We start from the raw sequence: 27,179 nt of genomic DNA, 5'->3' as shown, positions 1-27,179 counted from the left end.
TGATAAAATATGAATAGCATTTTATGCATGACTTTTTTTAAAAAAAGAAATTCATAAATCTTTAAATTAGACGAACGATCAAATTGATAAGGAAAATGAAACCCACAGCTACACTAAAAATAGACGGTGGGAGTATTATCCAGGACAACTTATGGAAAACGGTACTGGTACGAATTAATATATGCTGTTAGTAGCTAGGAGCACAAATTAAGCTTTGATTGAGTGTTACTACTCCTACATCACACTGCTAATTAAGTCTGACCCAAAATGCCGCCAGCTGTCCGCACTCCACACTGGTCATGAGCGTCTGATCAGTGATCAGTCCGTACCAAGTTGTACTAAAAACAAAAGGTGTACTGCTGCTAATCAAGCCAAAACACGGTGCAAGCTAAATACTCTACTCCTATGCGTCATCTGGTTAAGCTACTTCACCAACTTGCTGCTACTAACTTAGAGTAATTACAGAAACTAATCATTAATTAATTAAGCATGAACTCCTTGCACTAATGCATGCAGCATGCATGCAATGCATCACTTTGGCTGCTGCTTGCCGGGCTTGAGGGTGGACGACGCGCCGGCGCCGGCCGCGGAGGCGGCGGTGGGTGGCCGGTGCTGGGTCGTCGTCGACGTCGAGGAGGCGGCGGCGTGGTTGGTGTTGAGCTTGGCGAGGAGGGCCTTGTTCTCCTGGTTGAGTGCCTGCGCCTTCCTCCGCAGCCGCTCGTTCTCCTCCATTATGTACACGTTCTCCAGGTACAGCTTCAGGTTCACCCTCTCCATGCCAGTCGATCTCGATCTCCTGCACTCAAAAATGCCCAATCAATTAATTCCTAGTCAACTAATTACTAGCATTTGCTGCATGCTAAGACATGACTCAAACGGTAGCTAACTAAGCCATGCATTCTTGCATCGTCGTACTAACAGTTACAAATGACGCAGGATCATGCAACCAAGAAATGTGCAAGTTGCTGATGAGAAGATGATCCATGGAAAATGGAGCAGTTTCAACTCGAGACAGATAAGAAACACCAAGTAGTCCCTCACCTTTGATCTGAAGATGCTGCTGAGCTAGCTAGAGAGAAGGAAGAAGGAAGATAGTACTGGGATAGCAGGTTTGGCAGAGGAAGAAGAGGAGATTGTTCTTGAGCTGTGCAGAGCAGTGGTGTTCGCGTAGACGGCCGTCTACTGTATTTATAGCCCTCGTGGAGTATAGTGGCTGTATGTACTGTGTACTGTATATCTGCTCTGCTCTGCGGGTCAATCACGGCCTGCAGTTCAGAGTTGAGAATGAAATCGCGATGAATTGATGACGCACTTCTGCTTCGCTCAAAGATACGCAATCATTCCTCTTCCAAGTTCCAAAGTTGAAATGGTACTCCAGCTTCTTCTTCCTTCCCAGTAGAGTCTCTCTCGTGAATCATGATGTGGTTTGAACTGTAATGACAAATCGTTCAAATCAATTTGACTTCATTTGACTAAAATCAAATGATGGAAATGCAGAGTACTCTGTCCAAAAAAGAAGGGAGCAGCAGCAGCCAGCCAGCCAGCAGAGAAGCAGTGGCAAGGCAACTCCAGGATGTAAATTGAGGTGATGCTAGTGTAAAAAATATAATATAATTAAAACAAGTAAAGGTATATCAACTAAACTATTTTCCAATGAAAATGAAATGCTCATATGATCAAAAGAACTTTTTCTATTTTGATTTGTGGCTATATTAAAATGTTCATAAGTATCTGTGAATATATTGTTTTGTATACTCGGAATAAATTATGTTTTATCAATTTGGGTAGTAGAATCAGTGAGGCAGCTTGCATCCTTGCTATCTAGGAAATTTCTTCACTAATAACGCCGTGTTTATTCCAAAGTAATTCTTCAAACTTCTAACTTTTTCATCACATCAAAACTTTCCTACACACACAAACTTCTAACTTTTTCGTCACATCGTTCTAATTTAACCAAACTTCCAATTTTGGTATGAACTAAACACCCCCAACTTCCAACTTTCCATCATATCACATCACATTCAAAACATCCATACACACATAAACTCCTAACTTTTTTTCCAAACTACCAACTTTTCCCAAACTTTAAATTTTTTTTAGGAACTAAACACATCCAACTAATTAGACTTGTTAATGACTATAACTAGGAACAGGGATTACACACCAACCAGCCTCAACAGTGGATCCGCCACTGCCGAGAAGTCGAGAAGGAACATTTACTCTTGCACTCGATTATGGCCTACTCGTAGTAGCAGTGTGGTGAAGTCAAGTCTTTGCTCTCATCATCTGATCTCGCAACGGCAGATCTCTTCTCTTGCTGTTCCAAGGCAGCAGCTAATGATGATCAGCATTCAACCTCCACGTCTTCTCTTCTTCCTTCCATCACTTCTGCTTCCAAGCTTCAATTGCTCTCTCGATGAGCATTATTGCAAGAGCTAGCAGAGCAGCTATCATGGCGGCATGGCGCATCACTTCATACAGATCACACCACGATTCGATGTGAACAATGCATCATGCATGTCTTATGAGCACACCGATTAGTGCGAGTACAAATCTTGAATTGTCGGTGTGTAGAGAGATTTTGGGTCCCGGAGAATTGAATATGACTAGTAGTAGATTCTACAGACATTTTAACATCTGCACTGAGTGACATTTGAGAATTTAGCAATTCCCATAAAACAATATGCATAGCATACAGAAATTTGTTCAAACTACTCAAGATATGGTTCCAATGACCGAGCTTTTTTGTTGGTTTACATGAATCTTGTAGACTTGTACTCCGTACTGTACTATACTACTTCATCTGAATTTCTGATCTGATGGATGGGCAAGGGATGGATGCAGCAGGTCCTACTACCGGCAGAATAATCTTGGATTCGAGATTTGGATTCTTGGTCTGATCTGACATGTTGACCTTGTAGCAGCATTGAACTCCATCTGTATGACTGGATGTGTGTGTCCGTCTTGCATTGCAATGTGCAGCACAGAGATCATCATCATGACAGAGCCAACTGAAGCTGGCGTCAGGAGTTGCATTTTCGTAAAGGGAGATCTCATGGCGCCTATAGATACGAGCACCCCATTTCTGTGAGTTGTGATCAAGACTTCCTGCTGGTAGTTGATGATTCTGCATCTCCTCTGACAACAACACAAATGCATCCTTTGCATGCATTACTTGAGAGTAGTTAAGGGTGTGTTTAGTTCACGCTAAAATTAGAAGTTTGATTGAAATTGAAATGATGTGGCGGAAAAGTTGGAAGTTTGTGTATGTAGAAAAGTTTTGATGTGGTGGAAAAGTTGGAAGTTTGAAGAAAAAGTTTGGAACTAAAATCGGCATAAATAGGGCAATTGAAATGGATGGATTGATTGATGGTAGCACTCCTATTGAGTTTTAATTATTACCAACTTAAAAAATACATTTGTAATTATTACCATTAGCAATTTAAAAATCATGTTAATGAAAACCGAGATAAAATCTGTATCTTAATCAGAAAAGAGCATGATCTAACTAAATACAAGAAGGTAATACCAAGGATAGGTGCAATTCCCAGTGAACAAAAACACATTAGCTAGTGATATACTTTTACGAGCACGAGCAAGATCAACTTGGGATAATGGCACCGCATGTGTAAACTTGTCAGTACTGAAGAAGAAACATTGTGTTACTTAAACAATCTTCAGCAGTTAGCAGTCTGATGATTATAAATCAAGTTGCAGCAGCAGCAGCAGCAGCAGCTTGTAAAGGACTGGCAATTTTATCTGAAAGAAAAAGGGAGAAAAGGAATGGGCAATTGGCAATTGGACTAGCTGTTTCTTCCTGGATTATTGACCATTTTATTAGCTTTCGGTCATCTACTAGTACTATACTACAACCAGAATATTCCCCTAGAAGAGATTAGCAAATCGACAACAGAAGCAGATAGGAGACCGCCCACCAACCCGAATATTTACTCTCCTTTACTTAAGGAAGAATTAAACAAAGACGTAATAGTTATTAGTAGCATCAGCTACTGATCATTTTCATACCTAAGCAAGATCTATCACCACCAAAAAAAAAATCATTAACAAGTTCACAATCAATAAGCGCTTCCATGATCAACAAGTTCACTGCAATGGTTCGAATAAATTCACAACAAAATTGAGCTACATTTCTCCTTACAAAGCTCCCAAATCTGACACACATCTTGTGTCCGTATCTCCTCCCATTCCCCCTGATTTACAAATTACAATGGGATTCTACGTATCGAATATGAAATCAGTTTCAATTTTACAACAAAATTCAGCAGCAGCTACACATACACCCACGTCGGGGTCACCGTCACCAGTGCAACCTCACCGGCGGCACGGTGAAGCCGTGGGCGTCGTCGAGGAAGGGCACCGCCGCCGGCCGCGCCTGGAGGTCGCCGTAGAAGTCGTACTCCGCCTCGTAGTCGTGCAGGTCCAGCTCCTTCTTCTGGTTGGTGTGGTAATGGTGCTTGGCGCCGGGCGACTTGCCGAAGCCGAAGAGGCTCACCTCGTCGCAGACGCCGAGCGCCATCACCACCGCCTGCATCCCCGACGAGTAGTGGAAGTACCTCTCGTCGTGCCTCCGCGTCCAGTTCGCCGCCGGCTCGCCGGTGGCGGAGACGAACCGCCTCAGCGAGTAGTACTTGGCGATGCGCGCGCACAGCGCGTCGAGGCGCGCGTCGGTGACGAGGAGCGGGAACGGGGAGGACGGCGTGGCGGTGGCGTTGCAGATGAGCGCGTCGAGGAGGTGGGCGGGCTGGCAGACGTACATCGCCATGGGCACCTCGCCGCCGTACGGGTGGCAGCCGCAGGCGGCGCGGGTGATGGCGTTGCGGGCGGCGCAGATGTGGAGGATGTTGGAGTTGACGAAGGAGAGGGAGGTCTTGACGCCGACGTCCGCGGCGAACCCGGCGACGCGCGCGTTGTTGAGGCGGATGACGAGGTCGTGCGCGTCGATCTGCGGGCCACGGCCGGAGCCGAGGAGCACGCCGCTGTTCCCGACCACGGCGCAGGTCCGGTACCGGCGGCCGAGGACCCCCGCGAGGTCGCGCATCACGCCGGCCACATTCCCCCCGCGGCCGCGGCGGCGGCGGCCGGCGAGGAACGACCCGAGCGATGCCCTGAACGAGGCGAGGAGCTTCCCGTCGGGGGGGAGCGCGTCGACCGGGACGCGGAGGCGGGCGACGGTCTTGGGCCGCGGCGGGGCGCGCGGGGAGAAGGCGTACGGCATGCGGAGGTAGAGCAGCCGGTGGTGGTTGCCGAGGCTGGGGAACGTCGAGATCGACGCGTTGGCGAACAGCGCGGCGGCCTCGGCGAGGATCTGGCTGGATCCGGCGCCATCGTCGGCCGCGAGGCGGCGGAGGAGGGGGTCACCGACGGGGTGGCGGGACGACGACGACGACGACGGGGGGCCCTGCAGCACGAGGAGGCGGCGGCGGAAGGAGAGGGAGAGGATTGAGAGGAGGAGGAGGACGAGGACGGGCGGGAGGTGGCGGCGCTTCATCCCCGGCGGCGGTGAGGTCGCCGTCGTCGGTGATGGTGGCGAGATCTAGTGGCGGCTGCCATTTAGAGCTCGAGTGGTGGTGGTCGCCGACGCGGCGAGTGAGTGGGGTTGGGGAGAAATTAATCAGAGCCAGGGAGAGAGAGAGATGTGGTGGGACCCACCCCGACCCAAGTGGGTGATTTGGGTGGATGACATGTGGGGCCAGGGATGAGGTGGGGTCGGTGTGTGGTTGGGCTGCAACGGTGGGGCCCAGGGGCCGGGTTCGTTCGGTGAGTGGTTGCTGTTGTGAGAAACGGTTGGTTGCGACGCACGCTCACAACGAATTCCCAGAAGTAGACCGACGAAAATATGGTTTGCACTTTGTGTGAGTGAGAGGCAAAGGTTAGGGAGGTGAACTGATACAGCGATATTCTGTCGTAATCTCAAAGAATCACTGGTAGTTCATTACGTAAGTTTGATAGTAATATGAATCTAATTTTTTTTTCTCGTTAAGATATAAATTTTACCTCATTTTTTATTACCATGGTTTTAAGTAGGTACATTCTATGAGAAAATTTTATATATAAAAGTTGATTTAAAATATGAAATAAAATTTTCAAATTTATAATACTTAAAAATTAATTAACTATGCGTTAATGGTTTTCTTATTTTTTTTAGAAACGAACACTGCCATATGTGGATAATATTTTATTGTGGCAATTGCATCTGTACCCCAATTTCGAAGCCAATTGCTGTTTTACCCCCACTTTTTTAGAGTTTGCAGTTTTACCCCTACTTTTTGAATCTGAAGCAGCCATGTGCCCCTGCTTCTAACAGCCGGTTTTATCTGTGTTACTTGTAGAGGAAAAGGACAATTATGCTCTCAGTGGTTATTGCAATTTTGCTCCAATTTTTTCAGCTTCGTGTGATTTTGCACGCCGAATTCTCTCTTCACGACGAATTCTCTCTTCACGGCAGTAATCTCAAATTAATTGTGGATTACGTTTATCATGAATCAGATTAACGAGAGATTTAACAGACGTTTGGAATTTGCGGCAACACGAAACGGCTCAGGGTTTCTACTTCTGCGGCGATTGCGCGCGTTGGTGGAGATGGAACCAATCCCGTGAAACCAACCAAATCAAACCGAACGAAGAGCGCACACACGCGAAGGATCAAACCGAACCAAACCAAACCATACGTGCCGCCACGATTAACCGCGCGGCGAGAGCGTGGTTTGTTTTCGAGGGGTTGCGGGCGAGCAAAATCACCTGGTGGCGGTACTTGTAGTAGCCGTTGGAGCCGGCGATGAGGACGGCCCATCTGGTGTCCTCGGCGGCGTCGTCCTCCGCCACCGCGTCATCCGCCACGCCGCGCTCAGACGGCAGGCGGAGGTTGCTCTCCTCCTCCCCTCATGGTTCCTCCATCCGCGGCCGCGTGCCCGCGCCACCGCGACGGCGAGGAGCGCGAAGAGGAGCAGCACCGCGAGCGGTGGCAGGACGAGGCGGAGGCGGAGGCGAGTGCGCGCCGCCAGGGCTTCCCGTCCTGTCGCGGCGCGGCGAGGCACTGTTCCGTGCGGAGGAAGAAGAGGCGGGCTGTCTACCTCCTGGGAGCGGGCGCCGGCGCGGCCGCACGCCCTCGGCCACCGCCGCCTCCCCGCCGCGCGCTCTCGCTGTCGCCTCCGCGCCGCCCCGCGCTAGGGATTCGACCTGCTTTTCCCGTACGCACGGGTGGAAGACTCACTCAACCCTATCCACTCTCAGGGGTACAAAGGTAATTTCATAATTACCCTTTTTTTATTTTCCTTTGTATTTCTTTAACGCACAATGTGGGACCCATCAAACGGCTGTCACAAGTGAGGGTAGACGGTTGCTTCAGATTAAAAAGTGGGGGTAAAAATGCAAACCCTGAAAAATAAGGGTAAAACAGCAATTGGCTTTTAAAGTAGGGGTACATATGTAATTATCCCTATTTTATTTGTCATGTTACTACGAGTTACGAGTATTGAATGGTTGAAGAAGAGGAAGATCAAAAATGCTGGAATTCTTCGTATCTTCGCCACACTGATGGCGAAGGCACTTCAGTCCAGCTTCACGTGATCCATCATGCCTGAACTTCTATTCTACTCCTATCATGTTGCTTAAGCTGTTTGCGAGTACTTTTTGGGATCTTCCATGTTCATCAAATCCTTCAAAACCAAGTGACACATAGTTTAGTTAACCAGGGTCTCACATAAAAGAATACGCTAATCCAGGATGTTATAGCCGAGGGTACAGGAAACAGTACTGGATCTTCCGACCTCCGCGTCGCCCTCTCGCGCGGGCGACACGGAGGGCAAACCCTAGCCCCCGCCGCCTCCTCCCTTCCTCTCCCACCCCTCGCCGCCGCCGGAGTTCCGCGCGACCAACCGTGAGGGCGGCGGCGAGGCCTTTCCCCGGCGACGCGACGACTCAGCGCGAGGACGACGACGCGGCGCGCGATGGGCGGGCGACGGCAACGGCGCGGCATGAAGCTTCGGATCCGGCGGTGCCACCACCGGATCTGGCACCCCCGTGGCTGGATCCGGCGCCCTGCCGCTGGACCTGGCCGGAGGCGAGCGTCACTACCATCCGCACGGAGGAGGCGGAGCGGCGGCGCTTGTGCTGGCGGTCGGCGGGGTGGAGGCCGGAGTGGGCGGGGTGGAGGCCAGAGTGGGCGCGGCGGAGCTGGCCCTCCCGCGGTCTGACTGGAAGGGGGCGGCGGGGAGCGCTGGACCCGGTGCCCGGTGGCGGCTAGCGGCGCATGCTACAGCGACGGCGGGCCGGCACGACCTCGTCGGCGCCACCCCCCCCCCTCTCCCCACTCGTCGGTGATGGCTAGGCTTGGCGCGCCGATCCGGGACCCTAGCGGTCGGATCTGGGGTTGTCGCCTCGTCGCGCGGCGCGGTGGACGGCAGTGGCAGGAGCGGCGCCGCGTCGAAGCGGCCCCGGCGCTGAGGGCGGGTTCCGGCCGGCATGTGCCTCGGGCGGCGTGCACCGCGACAACGGCAATGGTGGTCGGTGCCCCGGCCCTCGGTCGATGCTCAGGGGCCTACGTGCCTCCGGAGATGCTGCGGCTAGTGATGGCACGACTTGGCGGTGCGTCCTGCGGGTGCCGTCGCCACCGCACCTTCGTCGTCCCTTGCAACAGAACCTCTTCCGCTTCCCCTCCCCCTAGTATCCTCGTTTGTGTGCCCTCTACCCCCTAGTTCCAAACATCGCTGATGATTTTGCCCTTCAACTTCTTCTCAATCTGGCGTGCTTGTTTGGAAATTGTGCTCCTCTATCAGCTCGGATTGCTACGGTTCTATGCCCTCCTCCAAAAGTTGTCGTTGATGTTTTTCCTCTGTGAGAATCCCCTTAGCCATTTCCCCTTCTGTCTAGCCCCGTGCTCGTCTTCACCCTCTTTCTCCAGATGTCCAGGACCGCAAGGATCAGTGTTTCTCCCTCCTTTGAGGCTTCCTTCCCTTGAAGGGCGTTGGAGAAAGTTGATCTAACAAGCAATTTGATAAAGCCTGATTGAAGAAAACTTAATGCGGGTGGCCTCGAGCCGCAACCTTCAGTGGCCCTCCCTCCTTTAGGGCTTCCTTCCCCCAAAGGGCGTTGGCGAGCTCTGATCCAAACAACAACAAGATCAAGTCAGCTTCTTGATGGCTTCATGCTGGTGGCTTTGGACTTCAACAGCATTCCCTTGCCTCTCTTTTTTTCGACATGCTTGTGGCTGTGTGAGGAATTGGATGTTGCTTAGTTGGGGTTTAGCAGTAGGTTTTGGAATTTGGCAAGATAATTTTGCAGGTGTCGTTCATCAATTGTAATCTTTTAGGAGTTTTTCTTTCTCTATTCTCTCTTCGTTGTATTTCTCCGTGTATTCTGTTTTTCTATCCTCCAGGGCCCCAGGCCCCCTGCGCTTGCGTAGGTAAAGCTTGCTCTGTGTAAGATCATTTGGCTCAATATATTTAGGTGGGGATTCTCTTCCCCCGGTGATTTAGTCAAAAAAAAAAGGATGCTATAGCCCATCACATGACGGCATTGGAGTGTTAGGAGTCATAGTACCTGCCCAAAACATGTTGACGATACCCATAGTAACGGATCCAGGATTTGAGCAAAGGGTATTCAAAGTTGAAAAAAAAAATCATACAGAACTCAAAAAATTGGACTGGGAAAATCATACAGGAGTGGTAATGACATGTTTAAAGCCTTAAAGGTACAAACAGTAGCACAATAGTCAAGATGTCTATCTCCAAATGCACACTTGGGGACATATCACTATCATGGGCATTGGGTGCTTCAAGTAGTAGCTGAATAGGACTAGAAGGGGCATTTTCTGGGATCTGAACTTCACTCTCATTGGTTAATGGTTTTGGATCAGAGGTGGAAGCTACTTTCTGAGACTTGGTTGACCTTTCCCACAAAGACTTCAATTCTTCTTCATTTTTCAAATTTCAAGACCTACAGTTCAAATTTCTGACTGACTAATTTAACTTCTAAGCAATAGCAATTAAGCAATGGCCAATCGATTGGGGAATTTGACAAGAGGATTTATTTTACCAGTGTCAGTCCACTGTCCAGCCGTCTAGGGACCAAGGGGACGCGCCGACGCGGGGGTGTGTCGCCGCAACTGGCTGCCGCCGTGCGCCGCAACGCCGCCGCCATCCGTGCGAACCTCAGCTGCTCAGCGTCACCCGTCCCCAAGGAGGCGGCGGTGTCGTCGCAGGCCGCGCCACCTCCGCAGCAGCAGGCCCAGGGACCAGGGTCCAGGGAGATGAGGCTGGTGGCGATTCTGGCGACGCGCCGAGCCGGCGGCCGGCGCCGCCGAGCGTCATGCTCTCGATGCCCCGTCGCCCGTCGGTGGGGATGAGTGGAGGCGTGGCGGATTGGGGCTGGGACGACAAGAGGGGTGGGGACTGGCTGACTGGGGGATAGGAACTAGGGATTTGTTCGTTTTTGGGCCAGTGGGCCTATTCGTTGGGCCAAGATGGGGAGGAATGTATGGTCTGTTGCGAATAAATGGGCTTCTTTTCATTTGGACTATACATGCTGCACTTCCTTCTAATTTCTCATGTATATATGCATAACATACCTATATATAGTTTTTTTTTTAAAATTCTATGGGTATTCAGGTGAATACCCATGAATCACATGGGATCCGCCCCTGACCAATAGTACATGTATTATATATCCTCGTATTATTTTCTCCCTTTTTACATACGCACGCTTCCCAAACTAATAAACGGTGTATTTTTAAAACTTTTAATAGAAAAAATACTTAAAAAACATATTAATCTATTTTTCAAATTTAAAACAATTAATAATCAATTAAAGGTCTATTTAGTAGGGCTCCAACTCCTAAATTTAGCTCCAAGGGCTCGGTCTGGAGTAGAGTTGTGGAGCAGTCTAAATCCAGCTCCACATCTCTAGTTCATTTTGTGAAAAAACTCCAGCTAATTCTAGTCACATTTTGGATGGAACTGAAACTATTTTTCTGGACTCTGGCTTCAGGATAAGTGGAGCCAAAGCTCTGCCAAACATGCCCTAATTATGGGTCTCAATTTTGTCTCTTGATCTTCTCATCTCTTCTCAAACACACCATGGGTCAATTGGATTCATGCCATTACAAATGTGCATGTTTTAAAAAATATCATCACAATTCACCTAATTAGAAGGATACCATTACAATTTTTCATATATCTTAAATATGCCATATTCTACGTCCCAAAGGCTATTGGACCCATGAATAGACCAATGTATTTTCGTATAGTCTAAAATACCCCCATATACACCCCGCTGACATGTGGACCCTGTCGTCCATATCTTCACGGCCACAGAGAGCAAGGCATCGAGTCACGACGCCGCTGGCCAGCTGCACGCACCGTCATCCCTCACCCGCGCACGTGACTACCTGTCGGCTGCTCGCCAACGCCCCCGCCCAAGCCACCCGTGCCATTAACCCTCTCCTCGAGCTTGGCGCTAGCTCCGCCATCACCTACCCGAGCTCGCATGCTGCTTTCATCCTTTCGGTGCGATGGATGATGTGGCATAGAGGGCAGATCCGGCGCCCGGCTCCATCACTGTCTTGGGGAGTAGGGATGGCAACGGGACGGGGCGGGGCCGGGTTAGGCTGGAACGCCACCGTCCCCGACCCCCGACTTCACCCCCCGCCCCTGGCCCTGACTGTTGATACGGGGCCAAATCAACCCCCGTCCCTGATCTCTCTGGGGCCCCGCAACCTGACCGGGGCCCCACATTGGATAGCATCTCCATCCAATCAGGAAAAAAAAACAAGACATTCATCAAATTGGCAAAAACAAAAATTGCACATACTTGACACACCATAAAAAATAGGATGAATCGTCGGCCACCGTGAATCGCCGGCTGCCGCCGCACCTATCCCCTCGCCGGCCGCCGCCGCACCTATCCCCTCGCCGGCCGTCGCGCCTTTGCCGCAACCTCACTGGCCGCCGCGCTCTTGCCACAACCTCGCCGGCCGCCGCGCCTTACCATGTGATCGGGTCTATGCGCCATCCCGTGCGTCGTTTGCACTGCCGGAGGGAGAGGTGGAGGTGGACTCTTGAGGGAGAAGTGAAGGGGACGGGATGGGAGGCTGGAGGGGAGAGGAGAGGAGGGGAAGGGAGAGGGCGACCGGCGACGACGAGATCCAGAGGTGCGCCGTGCACCCTGCGCCGCGCCACCGTCGTGCGCCCTATGCCGCCCAACCGCCGTGCGTGGTGTGGACGGGAGGGAGATGGGGATGGGGGGACTAGTGAGAGGATAAGGTTAGGGTTTAGTAATTTTGTTTATATATCTCCGTTTTTTTCTGGGTTGGACTGTTTTGGACCTTTTATGGGCTATATTTTGAGAGTTCATATACACTCCCCGGCCAGCGGGTCACCCGTGGGTGAAATGTCTCCCCCGTCTCCTCCCCGCCCAAATGTGGGTCCCCGGCCCCGACTCCCCCGTAGGGGACCCAGTCCTGCGGGGGAAATTGCCATCTCTATTGGGGAGTTTGTCGACAACATCAAGCTTCGTCGCTGCCTCTGATACGGGGAAATGTAGCAGGATCAGCAAGGAGAGGAGAGGAGGCGCGAGAAGAGCCAGAGCAAGGTGGCACCGGGGAGACGCCAACGCACCGCCGGTGGAGCAGGTATGGGTGCGACGGAGGGAAGGTTGTTTGCGACGAGGCTAGACTCCATGACGGCGGCGGCGGCGTCTCCTGAACTAACTGTCGGTGAAAGATTTACCCACAATTTATGCCAAATGACATCTACTTGAATGATGATGATGAAGTCATGAAGAGTACTTTTTCACCTAAACCCTTTCTGAATTAGCCACACTTCCTATTTGGATTACCCAGAGTTTTACTAAAATTTTAAAATACGTATAGACTATAGTATAAATGCATACACCTTGTCACATATAGTGTATATTTTAGTTGTCAATCAACATTAAAATTCAAGAAGCTTTATTGCTTCTTTGGTACAGTACAAAGTATATACATTTATAAACCGCTTTACAAAGTAGTACGAAGTATTTACAAAGCTTTATGAGGTGTGTGTTTCTTTGTACGAATGCACTTCTAGTCCAATCAATTTATAAATTAGTTTTGCTAATAAAAATATGGTTTCATATCATAACTTACAAATTAACCATATACTATATAATTTATGTGAGAGAGATTTATCAAGTAGTATAATCATCAAGAGAATCACACTACCTATCGTCATCCTAGTTTCTCACACATCAATACAAGCTGATGGAATACTTCTTGTTGCAAGCCGGGTTGGATGCGAGGCTGGTGATCCACACCTCGTCGGCGACCACCGCCTCGTCGTCGTCGTTCCGCCGCCACGTCCACAGCGCGTGCGTGGCGTTCACCACCTCCAGCCTGCCGTGCCCGAAGCTCGCCTCCCTGAACGCCGACGCCGCCGGCTGCGGGTCGACGTACCTCGTGGCGAGCCCCTCCCGGTTGCCGCCGTCGCCGACGGTCACGTGCACCGGCCCGCACGCGTCCTCGCCGCCGCCGTACACCCGCGCGAACCTCTCGTACGCGTGGACGTGGCCGGCGAACACCGCGTCGACGCGGGCGCCGTAGAGGAGCTCCTCCATGGCGGCGCGCATGGCGTCGCCCTCGCCGCGGTGCGCCCTGTTGCTGTTGTACCACGGCGCGTGCACCAGCGCCACCACGAACGCCGTCTTGGCGCGGTCGACCCCCGCGAGGTCGCGCCGCAGCCACCGGTGCTGCGCCGAGCCGGCGGCGTAGCCGGCGTAGGACCCCAGCATGACGACGTGCACGGCGCCGCCGGCGACGTCGAAGGAGTAGTAGAGGTTGGACCCCGACGGCGACGCGCCGGCGTCGTGCGGCATGCGCCACCGCGCGTCGTACGCCGTGAACGGCCGCGGGTGGATGACCGGGATCCTCTCCACCTCGTGGTTGCCCTCCGTCACCATCCATGGCCGCGCGCTCGCCAGCGGCTCGACGAGGCGGCCGAACGTGTCCCACCGCGGCTGGTAGAAGTCGGCGTACGACAGGTCGCCGGGGAGGAGCAGCATGTCGTAGACGTCGGCGGCGACGTGCCGCAGCGTCGACGCCGTCCACCCCGTCTGGCCGAGGTCGCCGACGACGACGAACTTGAACGGGAGGCTCGCCGGCGGCGTACGGAAGGAGAGCTCGCGCGACGTGTCGTTGCTGCAGCGGTAGAAGTAGGTGGTGCTGGGTTTGAGTGGGCCGATGACGACGTCGTGGATGTTGCCGGAGTGGTAGAGGACGTAGGAGTAGGTGGTGGTGTTTCCGGCCGCCGAGAATGGGTACTCGCCGGAGACCGTGCCGTACTCCACGGTGGCCGGCGCGTCGTCGTCGGTGATCCACGTCACCCTCATCTTGTCAGAGCCTACAGCTGATATATGCACCTGAAGTTTCAGCAAAATGTGTCAAGCTCACTAGCAAATGAAGTTTAGCTACAGTTAATTGCCAAGTCATTTGTCAACTATTGCAAAAGGGTAATTTTAATTTTTATCATTCTTGAGAAGATACACTTCATTGTTGCAAAAACTGTAGTAATCTGATAGACAAACTGTAATCTTATTCAGAGCAGCGATTGAGTTCTCTGAACACAGATTCAGGAAGAAACTGGGTTCTTGATTTTCTCTGAGGTTTTTCTTTGGAAATCAGTTTAATTTCCTCTCAGATTCTATGATATTGATCACCTTCACTGGCATGACTTTGCAATCTTCTAAGCTGTACATGAACATCAATTTCAGGCTAAATATATAGCAATCCACAATTCATTAACATATTTCTTTAATTATTTCACTTTCTTTCTCAGAAATTTCATGGGCTATCTTTCTACTGGCAAATAATACGCCAATGCTATTGCTTATTTTGTTAGCTAACTTGATGATTCAGAAGAAAGACAGCAACATAATTGTAGTTTATGTTTTTTTAACTCTATTACATATATACCGAGCCATACATGTATACTAGCTAGCAGGGACAACAATGGTAATAAATGATTGTGCTTATTAAAAAAATTTGGGCATGGGTGCAGTGCCCACAAGTTTCAGTTGCTAATCCACTCATGTTAAAATTGACCTGAATAGATTGAAGCACATATTTGCAATTGACTTTTGTTCCAACTCAACATGTGGTAGGAAATTTTGGTCCAACTTTGTTTCTCATATTTTTCAAGTAGTACCAGGGCTACCATGCATGAAAATGACAAAATTAATATGTATAAAACCGAGTACTTGCTTCCTGATTCATGCAAACTGTCTAATAGAACCGTCTAGACTCTAGACCCCTCACCACTTCTTCTGAAATTACTTGAAATATAAACTTCATTCTTCAGAAAGAGAGATTAAGCATCATGCAGTACAAAATATAAATCATTTTCCGGTTATGATCATTGACAATTCTGACAACATGAATAACATATAATCTTTTCAACACAGATTATGTTGAAACTTAATGTATGCAGATAATTGAGATATTTCTTTTCAGAACCTCCAACAGAAAAAGAAAAGGATGAAGGATGGCTCAGGAGTCAGGAAGATTACTGTACTGAAACTATGCATGCTGATTACTTGCACTATCAGCAAAATTTACAGAAAGTAACTTTTCGTATTACTCATGATTGAGCACAAAGAAAGAACTCATAAGTACTCAACTTTCTGTATGGTCGAAGCATTCATTCGTGTACGTAAACATTTTCAGATTCCTCTGAAATCGATCGAACCAACGAGCGAAAGAAAGAAAGAGGAGGAGAACACATCTGACATGGACATCGACCGATCGAACGAGAGCTTACCTGCTGCGGCGTTCGGCCATCGCCGTCGTGGAGCACGGACAGCGTCGCCCTCGCCGTCGGCCGCACGTACGTCGACGTCACGGCCAGCGATGCCGCCGGCGGCGGCAGCAGCGGCACGGCGGCGGCGAGGAGGACGACGAGACGCAACGCTGCTACGCTCGCCATTGCCATATGGTCACAAGCTCACAAAAGTCGTCTCTCGCCCAAATCGATCAGTCGACGATATTGGACAAGCTTGCAATTGCATGCAAGATGAGAAGAACTATATATATCAGTCGATATGACACAACAAGAGGCGCATAGATATATAAAGCCGTGTAAATCTAATCTAAACTATGCGGACAACGAAAGTACATGATATATAGATAGATAAATAGATATAGCCTGCCGTGAGTGAGCGAATGTCGTCCAAATTTGGATACATTTCAGCTGCAAATCAAGCTTCTGGATATAGTGTTTCGTCAGCTTTGGATGACTTGTCTTTCAAATATTTTGCTCCCTTAAGAAACAGAAACCGAACAATATTTTCATAACAAAAAAAAAGAAAAGGAAAGGAAAAAGAAACAGAGGAGAAGGCTGGCTTTGTTGAGTGCAGAAATGGGGAAGCTCGGAGAAGCTCATGTTCTTCTGCCGGATGCTTGGCTGGACAATGTAAGCAATTTCCACGTGTCCATCTGACCATCACTATGAAATATTTCGCTTTTTTTAAGATAATGATGATTATGAAAAATTTATTATGCTAAGCATATTCCATTTTGGTATGGCGAGTTGACGACTTTGCTTTTCTTTGAGAATTGAGACACATGCAACTGTACTTTATATATAGAACACTGTCCTTGCTGGCTGCCTAATTGTATGATCAACATGTTAAGGGAGCATTAATTATGTTTTTTTTTCTAGTATTTAGCTGCCGACCATGCCTGAAATAAGTAACCATCAAGCATGCTAAACAATATAATTTCTGTGGTCAACGAAGGAAGGCAGTTTGATCAGGAGATTATTTCTTATATAAACGTACGATGGTCGTTGCCGTGTTTTCCTTTTTAGGATCTCCCAAAAAATTGAAATGCTCTTAATTAGATAATTAATCAAGAGGATAGCTGGATAAGTATGTTTATGCATAGGGTAAGATCTGCAAGTACGCCACATACAAAGCCAAGTACGAAAAGATAAACGTTCTTTGCTTAAACTTGCAGGCATTTCTCTCTCTGAACCGTACGGTGACTTCATCCTTTCAGTACTCTCTTGACAAAATTCAGCAAAATTTGTCAGGTTCTCACTCTGCAAAACCGAAAAGATTTCCCCGTGCCGAACTTATTGCGTGCTCCAGGAGCATAATTGGATCACCATATATACATGATAAGTGATAATCATAGTGTATTTCCTCATCAGCAGATGATCTTTTGACACCGGATGTTATTGCATAGAAGATTGGAAGAATTAAAGTTCCAGTTAACACACGTATCATGTCTTAATTACAAAAAGAACAACATACTTTCATGTTGGTTTTTGCAATTTTATCGAAAACAATAATGGGAGATGGTGTTTGCTTTGAAATATATATAATGGGAAATAATGCTCTTTTCGATGCATTCGTCTTTCTTGTCCATTTTCAAAATCTTTAACACAAAACGAAGGCATGAAAGCATTACTAACTGTTCTTTAACTAGAAATTTTCGAAACAATTTCATTTGTGCGTATCCAAAAAAAAATGAAGCTACTTCTTCAGGTCACTAAAATTCAGATATATAATCTATCTATCTATATCTAACTATGGTTTTGTACATTTTCTATAAAAAGAAAGCTATCTATTTATCTATATGTCTGTCTGTCTATCTGTCTATCTATCTATATGTATGTCTATCTGTCTGTCTGTCTGTCTATCTATCTAAAGATAGCTTAAAAAAGATGTCATTTAGAGCCTAGAAATTCTAACATTAAGAATAGAAAAAGAAAAAAAATGTTGATTGTTACAATTATATTTGTAATTTATGGAAAGAAAAGAGAGTTGTATACATAACCCAATCATATAAACCTATCAAGTAAAAAAAAATTGTATCTATGAAAAATATGTTGAGAGTTGTATATCAAATCCAATTTGATTTTTTTCAAAACTATTGTATATAAATTACAGTTGTATTTGTCGAGTCAAAATTTTTAAAAATAAGAGTTGTATACCAAATCCAGTAGCCCCATGCAAAAATATAAAAATCGAACAGCCCGTTAGCTAATATAATAAGCACATAGTGCGAAGTATCTAAAGCAATAAGATTGAATAAATCGAAAAAAATATTGCAGGGAAGATTTTCATTATTCATGATTATTTCACGGTCCAAATAATATCTAAATGAATTCAACAAAATTTACAAATTTATAGGGAAGATTGTGATGATCCACCAGTTATTTTACAGTACTTGAGAATATACCAAATTTTCTAATATAAATTTTGATACCATATTTTTTTAAGTTACCTCATGTATCACAAAGTACCAAAATTTATCTTGAAAAAGAGGTACCTGATATATTAAGGACCATAAAATTTTTCATTGTCTATACGTGTTTGGGAAGTCTTTGAAGCTGGGAGTAATCCAAAAGGGAGGCGGCCATTTCAACCATGGCTGAGGAGACACAACCTCACTCAAAGTATCGTCCTCGTAGTTGTACACACCAATATCCCTAGGAGTACCTTTAAAGGCCTGAAGCGAGCACTCATCATCATCAGTGAAATAGATGTGATTTGGCATCAACCCCGGATAATCCTTTGTAGAAAGGCAGGCGGTGTAATTGCGGCCGATGAACACATCATTGTCCCCTAAATCATAGTCAACAAACCTGTCCTTAATTATCATCAAGATCAAGCATGAGCACAGAAATTTCAGTAGTGCGTGTCACCGTTTGATCCGTCTCCAACGAGCTTGTGAATCTGAATATTTGTATAAAATCACCATGATTCGGGGATCGAGCAAGGTAGACAATGAGATACATCATGGGTAAAGTCTCCTGAACAATCACTCCTGTCACGTAGGAAGAATCCGGATTGATGTCGATGAGATGAACCACTCTGTGGTAAGTGATGGTGTAGAAAGAGGCCGTCATCGAAGATGCAGTCGGAGAAGCGGATGTTGTTGTGGAAGGTGATCTTATTCCATTGCTTGTCTGATGATCTAGCTGCATGTAAGGATTGTGGATGAGCATGATGGTGAAATCGCCAGTCGCTGGGTCGGAGGATGTCATTGCCTTCATGTAGATGAAGTTGTGGAGCTCGTCGAGCTGGTAGATTGCCGGAATCATGTCCTACTTTCTTGGGATATTGGTGTCGTAGAAGAAGACGTTATAGGCGGTGACATTATTGCCGGCGTCATCTTTCAGAATGGGGTTTACCTATTCAATGGTGGTGACGGAGAGGAGCGAAATCTGATCGCCGGTGATGAGGTTGAGGAGGTGGAGCTCAGAGCGGGCGTCGGCAATGACTGATGGGAGTAGCAGAGCCGACGATGTATCGGTCACTGATGGGTGGGCCTGGGAAGGAGGGGGCATAGGTGGTCTTGTCGGCGAGGCTGCAGAGCTCGGCATCGGCGACGGAGGAGGAGGCAGGGGGTTTCAGGGTGGGAGTAGAAGCCGTCGCGGAGGAGAGCGCGCGCGGTGGTGAGCCAGGTGGCGCGAACGGTGCCACAACGAAGCAGGTTTGAGAATTCTAGCGTGGTGAAAATGGTGCAGAGCATGTCGGCCGGTAGGTCTAACTAGTTGACCGGCGGTGGTGGTGACGCGGCGGCCATAGTGACGAAGAGCTAGCGCTAGAGCCGACAAGAAGAATTAATATCCCTAACAACTAACAATGAATCGGTGGGGCTTGACCTCATGTCAATCTTGTTGTTGTGGATTATTTTGCTAGCAATGGAACAGAGAAGGAGAACAGAGGAGAGAAGCTCTGTGTTTGTTTCACAAACTGGTTATGCTTTGCTCAAGTATTGCACGTTACATTGATTGTTGGACAGCAGCATCACATCTAGGACATAGCTGCCTATTTATAGGATGGCTAGGAACTTTTCTGAACACAACTAGTACTGGTACATGCATGAAAATACTAGAACTCACAAAGAACATATTATTGTCTACACTACTCTAGAAATTTCACAGAGGAAGGACTTGCTCCTTGACTTTTGTTTCATGAGTAGTAGAGAGAGAGTTAGAGAGTAGGCTGGTATGTTCTAGAAATAAATTAACTCCAACAAACTCCCCCTTAATTTATTTCTTGCAAACTCCGATGAGCTCTCTGTCGCGGACAAATTTTTCTTTGGATAAAGCCTTGGTAAATATATCTGCCAACTGCTCATCAGTTCGGCAAAATTCCAATTTAACTTCCTGGCGATCAACTGCTTCCCGGATATAATGATACTTGATAGCAATATGTTTCGTCCTGTCATGACTGACTGGATTTTCGCTGATCGCAATTGCAGACTTACTGTCGCAATAAATTGTAGTAGGCTGATATTGCTTCTCGCCCAGATCTTCCATAATTCTCCTCAACCAAACAACTTGTGAAACAGCTTTTGATGCTGCTACATATTCTGCTTCGGCTGAAGATAAAGCGACAATATTTTGTTTTTTTGTAGACCAGGAGCACATACCTGAACCAAGTGAGAAAGCGTAGCCTGATGTGCCCTTCATATCGTCAAGACATCCAGCCCAGTCACTGTCCGTATAGCCAATTAATTTTGATTCTTTAACTGGCTTATACCATATACCATAATCTGCGGTCCCTTTGATATACCGCAAAACTCTCTTTGCAGCGGTAAAATTTAATTGACTTGGGCTAGACATATATCTTGATAATAAACTTGCCGCAAACATAATATCCGGTCGTGTTGCGGTCAAATATAATAAACTTCCAACTAAGCTTCTGTAAATTGTTGGATCTACCTTATCAGCTCCATCTCTAGCCTTTTGCTTTTCATTTGGCAACAAGGGGGTTGTAACTGACTTGCAGTTATCCATCTTAAATTTCTTTAGAATATTTTCAGCATATTTCCTTTGTGATATAAATATTCCTTCATCACTTTGATGCACTTCCATACCGAGAAAATAGTAGAGCAAGCCCAGATCACTCATTTCATATGTATGCATCATATCTTTTTTAAAGTCTTGCATCATCTTCTCACTATTGCCAGTATATATCAAATCGTCAACATAGAGTGAGACGATTAGGATATCCGTACCTGTTTTGTTGACATATAGAGTAGGCTCACTTATGCTCTTGGCAAATCCTTTCTGAATAAAGTACTTGTCAATTTGACTATACCACACTCTAGGCGCTTGCTTTAATCCATATAAAGCCTTCTTGAGTCTGAATACCTTATTTTCTCCCCCTTGGACTGAAAACCCTTCAGGTTGTTCAACATAGATTTCTTCATCAAGATAGCCATTTAAGAAAGCCGATTTAACATCAAGTTGATAAATCTTCCACCTCTTTTGAGCTGCTAGAGCAATTATGGTACGAATTGTCTCTAGCCTGGCAACAGGAGCATATGTCTCATAATAATCAATCCCAGGCTTTTGCTTAAAGCCTTTTGCCACAAGTCTTGCCTTGTATTTCTGAACTGAGCCATCTAGATTTAATTTTGTCTTATAAACCCACTTAACTCCAATAACTTCTCTGTCCCTAGGACGATCAACCAACTCCCATGTATTATTTTTCTCAATCATATGAATCTCATCTTCCATGGCCTTTATCCAATTATCATGTTTTTCTGCTTCTTGGAAACTTTGTGGCTCAACAACTGAATAATTGCAAAATTCATGTTGTTCTGACCCTCTTTGTTGAGAAGTAGATTCTAATAATTCAACCATACTTCTTACCCGTCTTGGAGCTGATTCCGGTGTAGAAATTTGCTCTTCACTGCTCGGGCTTGAATCTGAACTAGCACTTGAGCTTGACATTGGACTTGATGGCTGTGGACTTGGAGTATGATCTTCCACTTCATGAGTGCCATGCATATGTGGTTGGCCTAGTGTGATGGTAGTGGTTGGCAATAATGGAGTACTAGAGGCTTCTGGAGACTTCCAGTTCCATGTAGCACTCTCATCAAAAATCACATCTCTGATAATGATAATTTTCTTTTTCTCCAAATTATAAAGTCTATAGCCTTTGATACCATCAGCATAGCCAACAAATATGCACCGATCACTTTTATTATCAAATTTTACTCTCTTTTGTGCTGGCACTTGAGCATAGCAAATGCAACCAAATACTCTCATATGACCAATGACAGGCTTTTTACCATACCAAGCTTCAAAAGGTGTACGGTTTGGTACTGCCTTGGTAGGACTTCTATTTAAAATATAAATTGCAGTATTAACTGCTTCAGCCCAGAAAGATTTAGGCATACCTTTGTCTTGGAGCATAGAATTGGCCATATCATTGATCGTCCGATTTTTCCGTTCTGCAACTCCATTTTGTTGAGTACTATAGCCTGCCGTTAGCTGTCTTCGGATGCCAGCATTTTCACAATATTTCTCAAATTCTTTTGAGATATATTCTCCTCCTTGATCGCTGCGCAATACTTTAATTTTTCGATTACTCTGATTTTCCACCATGGCCTTGAATTTTTTGAATATCTCCAAGGCTGCAGATTTTTCTTTTAGAAAATATACCCAGATCATTCTTGTATAATCATCGATAAATGTGATAAAGTACCAATTTCCTCCTTCTGAAATTGTTGGCACTTTACCAACTATATCAGTGTGCACTAGTTCCAATGGTGCACTTGCTCTCCAAGCTCCACTGTGGGGAAAAGAAGCCCGAATTTGTTTTCCAAATACACATCCTTCACATGGGTCAGACTTGAGAGTAATAAATGGAAGGCCTTGAACCATACCTTTTGTCCTGAGTAGCTTCAATGCTCTGTAATTAAGATGACCCATTCTTTTGTGCCATAAATCGGAAATATCAATTTCACTCCTGAGAGCCATTTGAGTTGGATGATTCATCCTTAATAGAAAATTTCTGTTCTTCTCCATATTTATTTTGGCAACCAGACGATTATTTTTACGGTCCAATATTTTGCAAGAAAAATCTTCAAAATAAACCGCGTACCCATGTTCTAGAAGCTGCCCAATACTTAGCAAATTTTGCTTTAAATCGGGTACCAACAAAACATCTTTTATAAATTTTGGACCGTCTGCTGTTTGAACAGCAACCGTACCTTTGCCTTCACTTTGGGCTATAGAGCCATTTCCCATGTGGATCTTTGCATGATATGATGAATCCATTTCTCGAAATAAATTTGGATCAGCGGCCATATGGTTTGTACAACCACTGTCAATAACCCAAACATCATCTTTTTCTTCTTGAGCAGTATGGCAAGAGAAAACCATTTCTTCAGATTTTTCCTTTTCTTGTGAAAAATTAGCCCGATTAATTTCTCGAGTTCTGCAATATTTTGCAATATGGCCCTTTCTTTTGCACTTGTTGCAGGTCATTTTCTTCCAGCACATATCTGTAGTATGACTAGATTTTTGGCAAATGTCACACCACAAATTTGAACTGGACGTACCTTTTTCTCTTCTCTCTTGACCATCTTCCTTCTGCCTGGAAAAGCCATTTTTCTAAAAATAACCACGGTCTCGCATTGGAAATCCATTTTTTTTGAAAATTTCCGCGAAACCTTGAGTTTTGAGGCCTGAAGCTCAACTTTGACTGAAATGCATTTTCAATAGAGCTCCCTTCGCGCTGAAGCTTTCTTTCTTCGTGAGATTCCAACGAGCTCATTAGTTGCTGAATTGTGAGAGTCGACAAGTCTTTCGACTCCTCAATAGCAGCAACAATGTACTCGTATTTTTCAGGCAGACTGATTAAAATTTTCTCCACAACCTTCTGGTCGTTTATATCTTCACCATAGAGGCGCATCTGATTAACGATCTCAATAACTCTTGAGAAATAGTCTTTTACCTTCTCTGACTCCTTCATTAGCAAATTCTGAAATTGTCTTCTCAAGGTTTGAAGCTTCACCGCAAGTACCTTCTGAGATCCTTGAAACTCCTCCTTCAACTTGTCCCATGCTTTCTTGGATTTCTTGGCGCCAATAATACGCGGAAATAGACTTTCCGCAACTCCTTGTTGGATCAAGAACAAGGCCTTGGCGTCCGACATCCGATCCTCTGCCAAAGACTTTTTCTGTTCCGCCGTAAGAGTTTCTCCAGCGGAATACTCTTGATAGCCATTCTCAACAATATCCCACAATCCTTGAGATAGCAGCAGCGTCCGCATCTTGATGCTCCATATATCATAGTTTTCTCCTGCAAATACAGGAACCATAGACTGCGCCATTGTGGCGCCCGAACTTGAAGCCATACTTGTAGCTTCAATTGACAATACCGATACGCCGTGCTACTCCGTCACGCCCTACTCGAACCTGGGCGCTCTGATACCAGTTGTTGTTGTTGATTATTTTGCTAGCAATGGAACAGAGAAGGAGAACAGAGGAGAGAAGCTCTGTGTTTGTTTCACAAACTGGTTATGCTTTGCTCAAGTATTGCACGTTACATTGATTGTTGGACAGCAGCATCACATCTAGGACATAGCTGCCTATTTATAGGATGGCTAGGAACTTTTCTGAACACAACTAGTACTGGTACATGCATGAAAATACTAGAACTCACAAAGAACATATTATTGTCTACACTACTCTAGAAATTTCACAGAGGAAGGACTTGCTCCTTGACTTTTGTTTCATGAGTAGTAGAGAGAGTTAGAGAGTAGGCTGGTATGTTCTAGAAATAAATTAACTCCAACAAATCTCAGTTATTATAGGATTGCTGCGGTTTGACCTCATGTCAACCATCCATTGGTAGTCGCCTCATTAGCCGTCGTTTCTTCCCCGTCTTCCACTACGGCGCCGATTCAGAACAACCCCATTGCTGCCACCTAGACTAGGAGGGGGGCGTTGGGAGTTAACGCCATCTATGGAGGAACCTAATTGAGAGCGAGTAGTGCGCACCACCTCCAAATGCGGCCGACAGCGCTCCTTTCCCTTCTCCCCTCTCCCTCTCATGATGCGGCCGGTGGTGCCTCGTTCTTCCCCTCTCTTCCCACAGTTGTTGCCACCACCGATCATAGACGAGGCGCAACCTTTCCCTCTCCCTTGGCTACGCTCGATGAGTGTCCGACCTTGCCTATGGCTCCATGGCGTCGTCTCCCGTCGCTCAAGCTTGGTGACGTTGCCCGAACCCTTCTCCTCTCCTGCCGATTGCCCATTCTCCCCGTTGCCCTTCTCCTTACCTGTTCACCCTACCCATCTACCGGGCAGGAAAGAGATGGGAAAGAGAGGGGAGAGACAGAGAGAGAGGAGGAAGAAGATCGAGAGAAGATGGAGATAATGAGAGGAGGTGGAGAGAGAAGAAGAGAGGAGATTGAGGATATGTGGGACCCACTTTTACTTTTTTTCCACGTATAAGTACCTAATCCGCATGAGTGGACCGTGTTAACCTACCACGTCAATAAAACCAACCATTTATATTGCTGGATGACCTAACTTATTGCTGGGTCAAGATTTCTGGTATTGCGGTTCAGGGATGTGATTCGAACTCAATGTCAGAAGGAGGGACCTATAGTGAACTTATTTCCTAGGCTGAAAGCCTCAAACTGAAGAACTAAATTTCCATTATGTCTTGGCCCACTATTGGTTTCGCAAAACTGACATGCAGGCCTTTATTAGTTGGGCCATATCAGGCTTGGGGCTGCAAAGGCCCATCATGATTCTTGCAGCAGTTATTGTGGGCTCGGACGCTTATAACATGCTCATACTTACTCCTATGAATGCACACACGCACACCATACCCCTATTAGCACCTTTAAAAGATTGGATCGGCATATATATCTTAATATTGACGAAGCCACCACGGGCGTCTCACTGTTGACGGGTACATCGCCAACCACTGAAAGAATATTAACTGTAAATGCGAGCACCTATGTTAAGTCTAGGACTTAAACTCGGATGGGTTGGTTCCACCATAAGACCTAACCATTTGAGTTACGCTCACTTCGCAAATATATTCCGAACTTATACTTTGGTTTTTAAATTTTGAACGGAATTCCGAAATACGAGATGAAGTAAAACGAAATTCGGGAACTGGGTCTAAATTTTTAATGTTTGAATCCAATTAACTTAGAGGGGTCAAATGAAGAGGATTAGAAAGGATTTTTAGTTTTTTGGCCCGACTTACAAATTCAAACTCATATATAGGAAATTTGTGGTGTGGGGGTTTTGAGTAAAGTCCAATTCCTGGAATTATTTTAGAACTGGAATTTCCGAGACTTGATTATTTTCTTTTTTACCTATGAACAAAAACAAACCGAGATATTGGCACACAACTAGCATAGCCATAGGGCCTATTGAGGGAGCTTCTGGCAGGAATCAAAAGCCCCCCAAATAGTTTAGCTTTTCATCCAGATTCTGAGAAGTGAGAAATTGTATTAACAAAATTTAGAAAATAAACTAGAACCCGGAAGCTAGGTTTCTAAGCTTCTCCAGATTCTCAAAAGCTAGCTACGTACCAAGCTATATTCTAGAATCTTAAGCTTCCCCTAAATAGGGCCATAATAAAAATCAGTGTGTTACCGAGAGTAGGAACTGTGTGCTTACATAGCAGGAATTTGGAAAAAAAAAGCCTAGTTTATCCACCATTTGTTTTGGTTGGGAAACAATGAACCAAGCCTGAAAATTTGATAAATTGTCCCTTTTCAAAAGGTCATTTCAAAACTAAATCGCGCATATATACTTCAGCCAAAAATAAACCGCGAGCTTAGCGCTAGGTCCGTTGACGTTGATCTCGTGCCCATGTGGCCCCTACACCGATTTCCTTGCCGACATGGCATGACCTCAGCACCAAATGCTAGGCTCCCAACCTTAGCTCCAGCCCTATTGCCTTGGCTTTGAGGTATGGGAGTTTATATATCTCCTCCCCCCCCCCCCTCCTCTTCTTCCCGTGCTCATCCATCTTTCACTCGACTTTCCCCAAAACAAACTATCGTTTTCAAGGAACCAAGGTCATTTCGATGGTAACTTAACTTCTTTACCTCCTACTATCTCAAGTTGTGATCATCTATTCTAGGTTGGAACTTGTATTAATTACCACTTAATGCCTTTCATATATTTAGAACACCATAGATTAGTTTCTTTAAGTCTAACATTAAATCTAACATAAGCTATAGTGTGTTTATTTTGTGTTAAAAATGTTGCTATGTTTTTCTATAAAATTACTTGGTCAAGTTTAACTTAAAAAATTAAAGCATTTATAGTATGAAGAAACGGTCAAACGGAGGGAGTACTTCCTCCATCTCAAAATAAGTATAGTTTTGCACTGTTCATATCCAAC

At 46.2% G+C, this 27,179-nt stretch overlaps 3 protein-coding genes across 3 annotated transcripts; all 3 read right to left on the bottom strand.

Annotated features, from left to right (window-relative positions):
* Positions 1–4,071: 4,071 nt before the first annotated feature.
* On the bottom strand, positions 4,072–5,546 carry LOC4351518 (sialyltransferase-like protein 2). Its single transcript, NM_001423324.1, has one exon. It carries the CDS (start codon positions 5,507–5,509, stop codon positions 4,319–4,321), a length of 1,191 nt encoding a protein of 396 aa, NP_001410253.1. The 5' UTR covers positions 5,510–5,546; the 3' UTR covers positions 4,072–4,318.
* A 7,371-nt stretch (positions 5,547–12,917) lies between these two features.
* LOC4351517 (probable purple acid phosphatase 20) lies at positions 12,918–15,977 on the bottom strand. The gene is made up of 2 exons (XM_015765221.3): positions 15,807–15,977; positions 12,918–14,409 (listed from the first exon to the last, which is right to left on the bottom strand). The coding sequence occupies exons 1-2, from the start codon at positions 15,975–15,977 to the stop codon at positions 13,243–13,245; spliced, it is 1,338 nt and encodes a 445-aa protein (XP_015620707.1). The 3' UTR covers positions 12,918–13,242.
* Positions 15,978–18,349: 2,372 nt separating this feature from the next.
* Positions 18,350–19,097, bottom strand: LOC112937426 (uncharacterized). Its single transcript, XM_026022085.1, has 2 exons — positions 18,790–19,097; positions 18,350–18,638 (listed from the first exon to the last, which is right to left on the bottom strand). The coding sequence occupies exons 1-2, from the start codon at positions 19,095–19,097 to the stop codon at positions 18,350–18,352; spliced, it is 597 nt and encodes a 198-aa protein (XP_025877870.1).
* Positions 19,098–27,179: the final 8,082 nt, after the last annotated feature.

Source organism: Oryza sativa, chromosome 12 (genome assembly GCF_034140825.1).
Source record: "Oryza sativa Japonica Group chromosome 12, ASM3414082v1".
In the NCBI taxonomy this organism is placed as follows: domain Eukaryota; kingdom Viridiplantae; phylum Streptophyta; class Magnoliopsida; order Poales; family Poaceae; genus Oryza; species Oryza sativa.
The sequence above is the reverse complement of the archived record's forward strand: the minus strand, read 5'-3'. Positions and strand labels throughout refer to the sequence as shown.

What these genes read in the sequence shown, in the direction of transcription:
- LOC4351517 (XM_015765221.3), bottom strand. Translation starts at nt 15,977, where the DNA reads ATGGCAATGGCGAGCGTAGCAGCGTTGCGTCTCGTCGTCCTCCTCGCC. An exon ending in ATGGCCGAACGCCGCAGCAG is followed by an intron (nt 14,410 to 15,806) that starts GTAAGCTCTCGT and finishes CTGAAACTTCAG; the next exon opens with GTGCATATATCAGCTGTAGG.
- LOC112937426 (XM_026022085.1), bottom strand. Translation starts at nt 19,097, where the DNA reads ATGATTCCGGCAATCTACCAGCTCGACGAGCTCCACAACTTCATCTAC. An exon ending in CAGGAGACTTTACCCATGAT is followed by an intron (nt 18,639 to 18,789) that starts GTATCTCATTGT and finishes AATTAAGGACAG; the next exon opens with GTTTGTTGACTATGATTTAG.
- LOC4351518 (NM_001423324.1), bottom strand. Translation starts at nt 5,509, where the DNA reads ATGAAGCGCCGCCACCTCCCGCCCGTCCTCGTCCTCCTCCTCCTCTCA.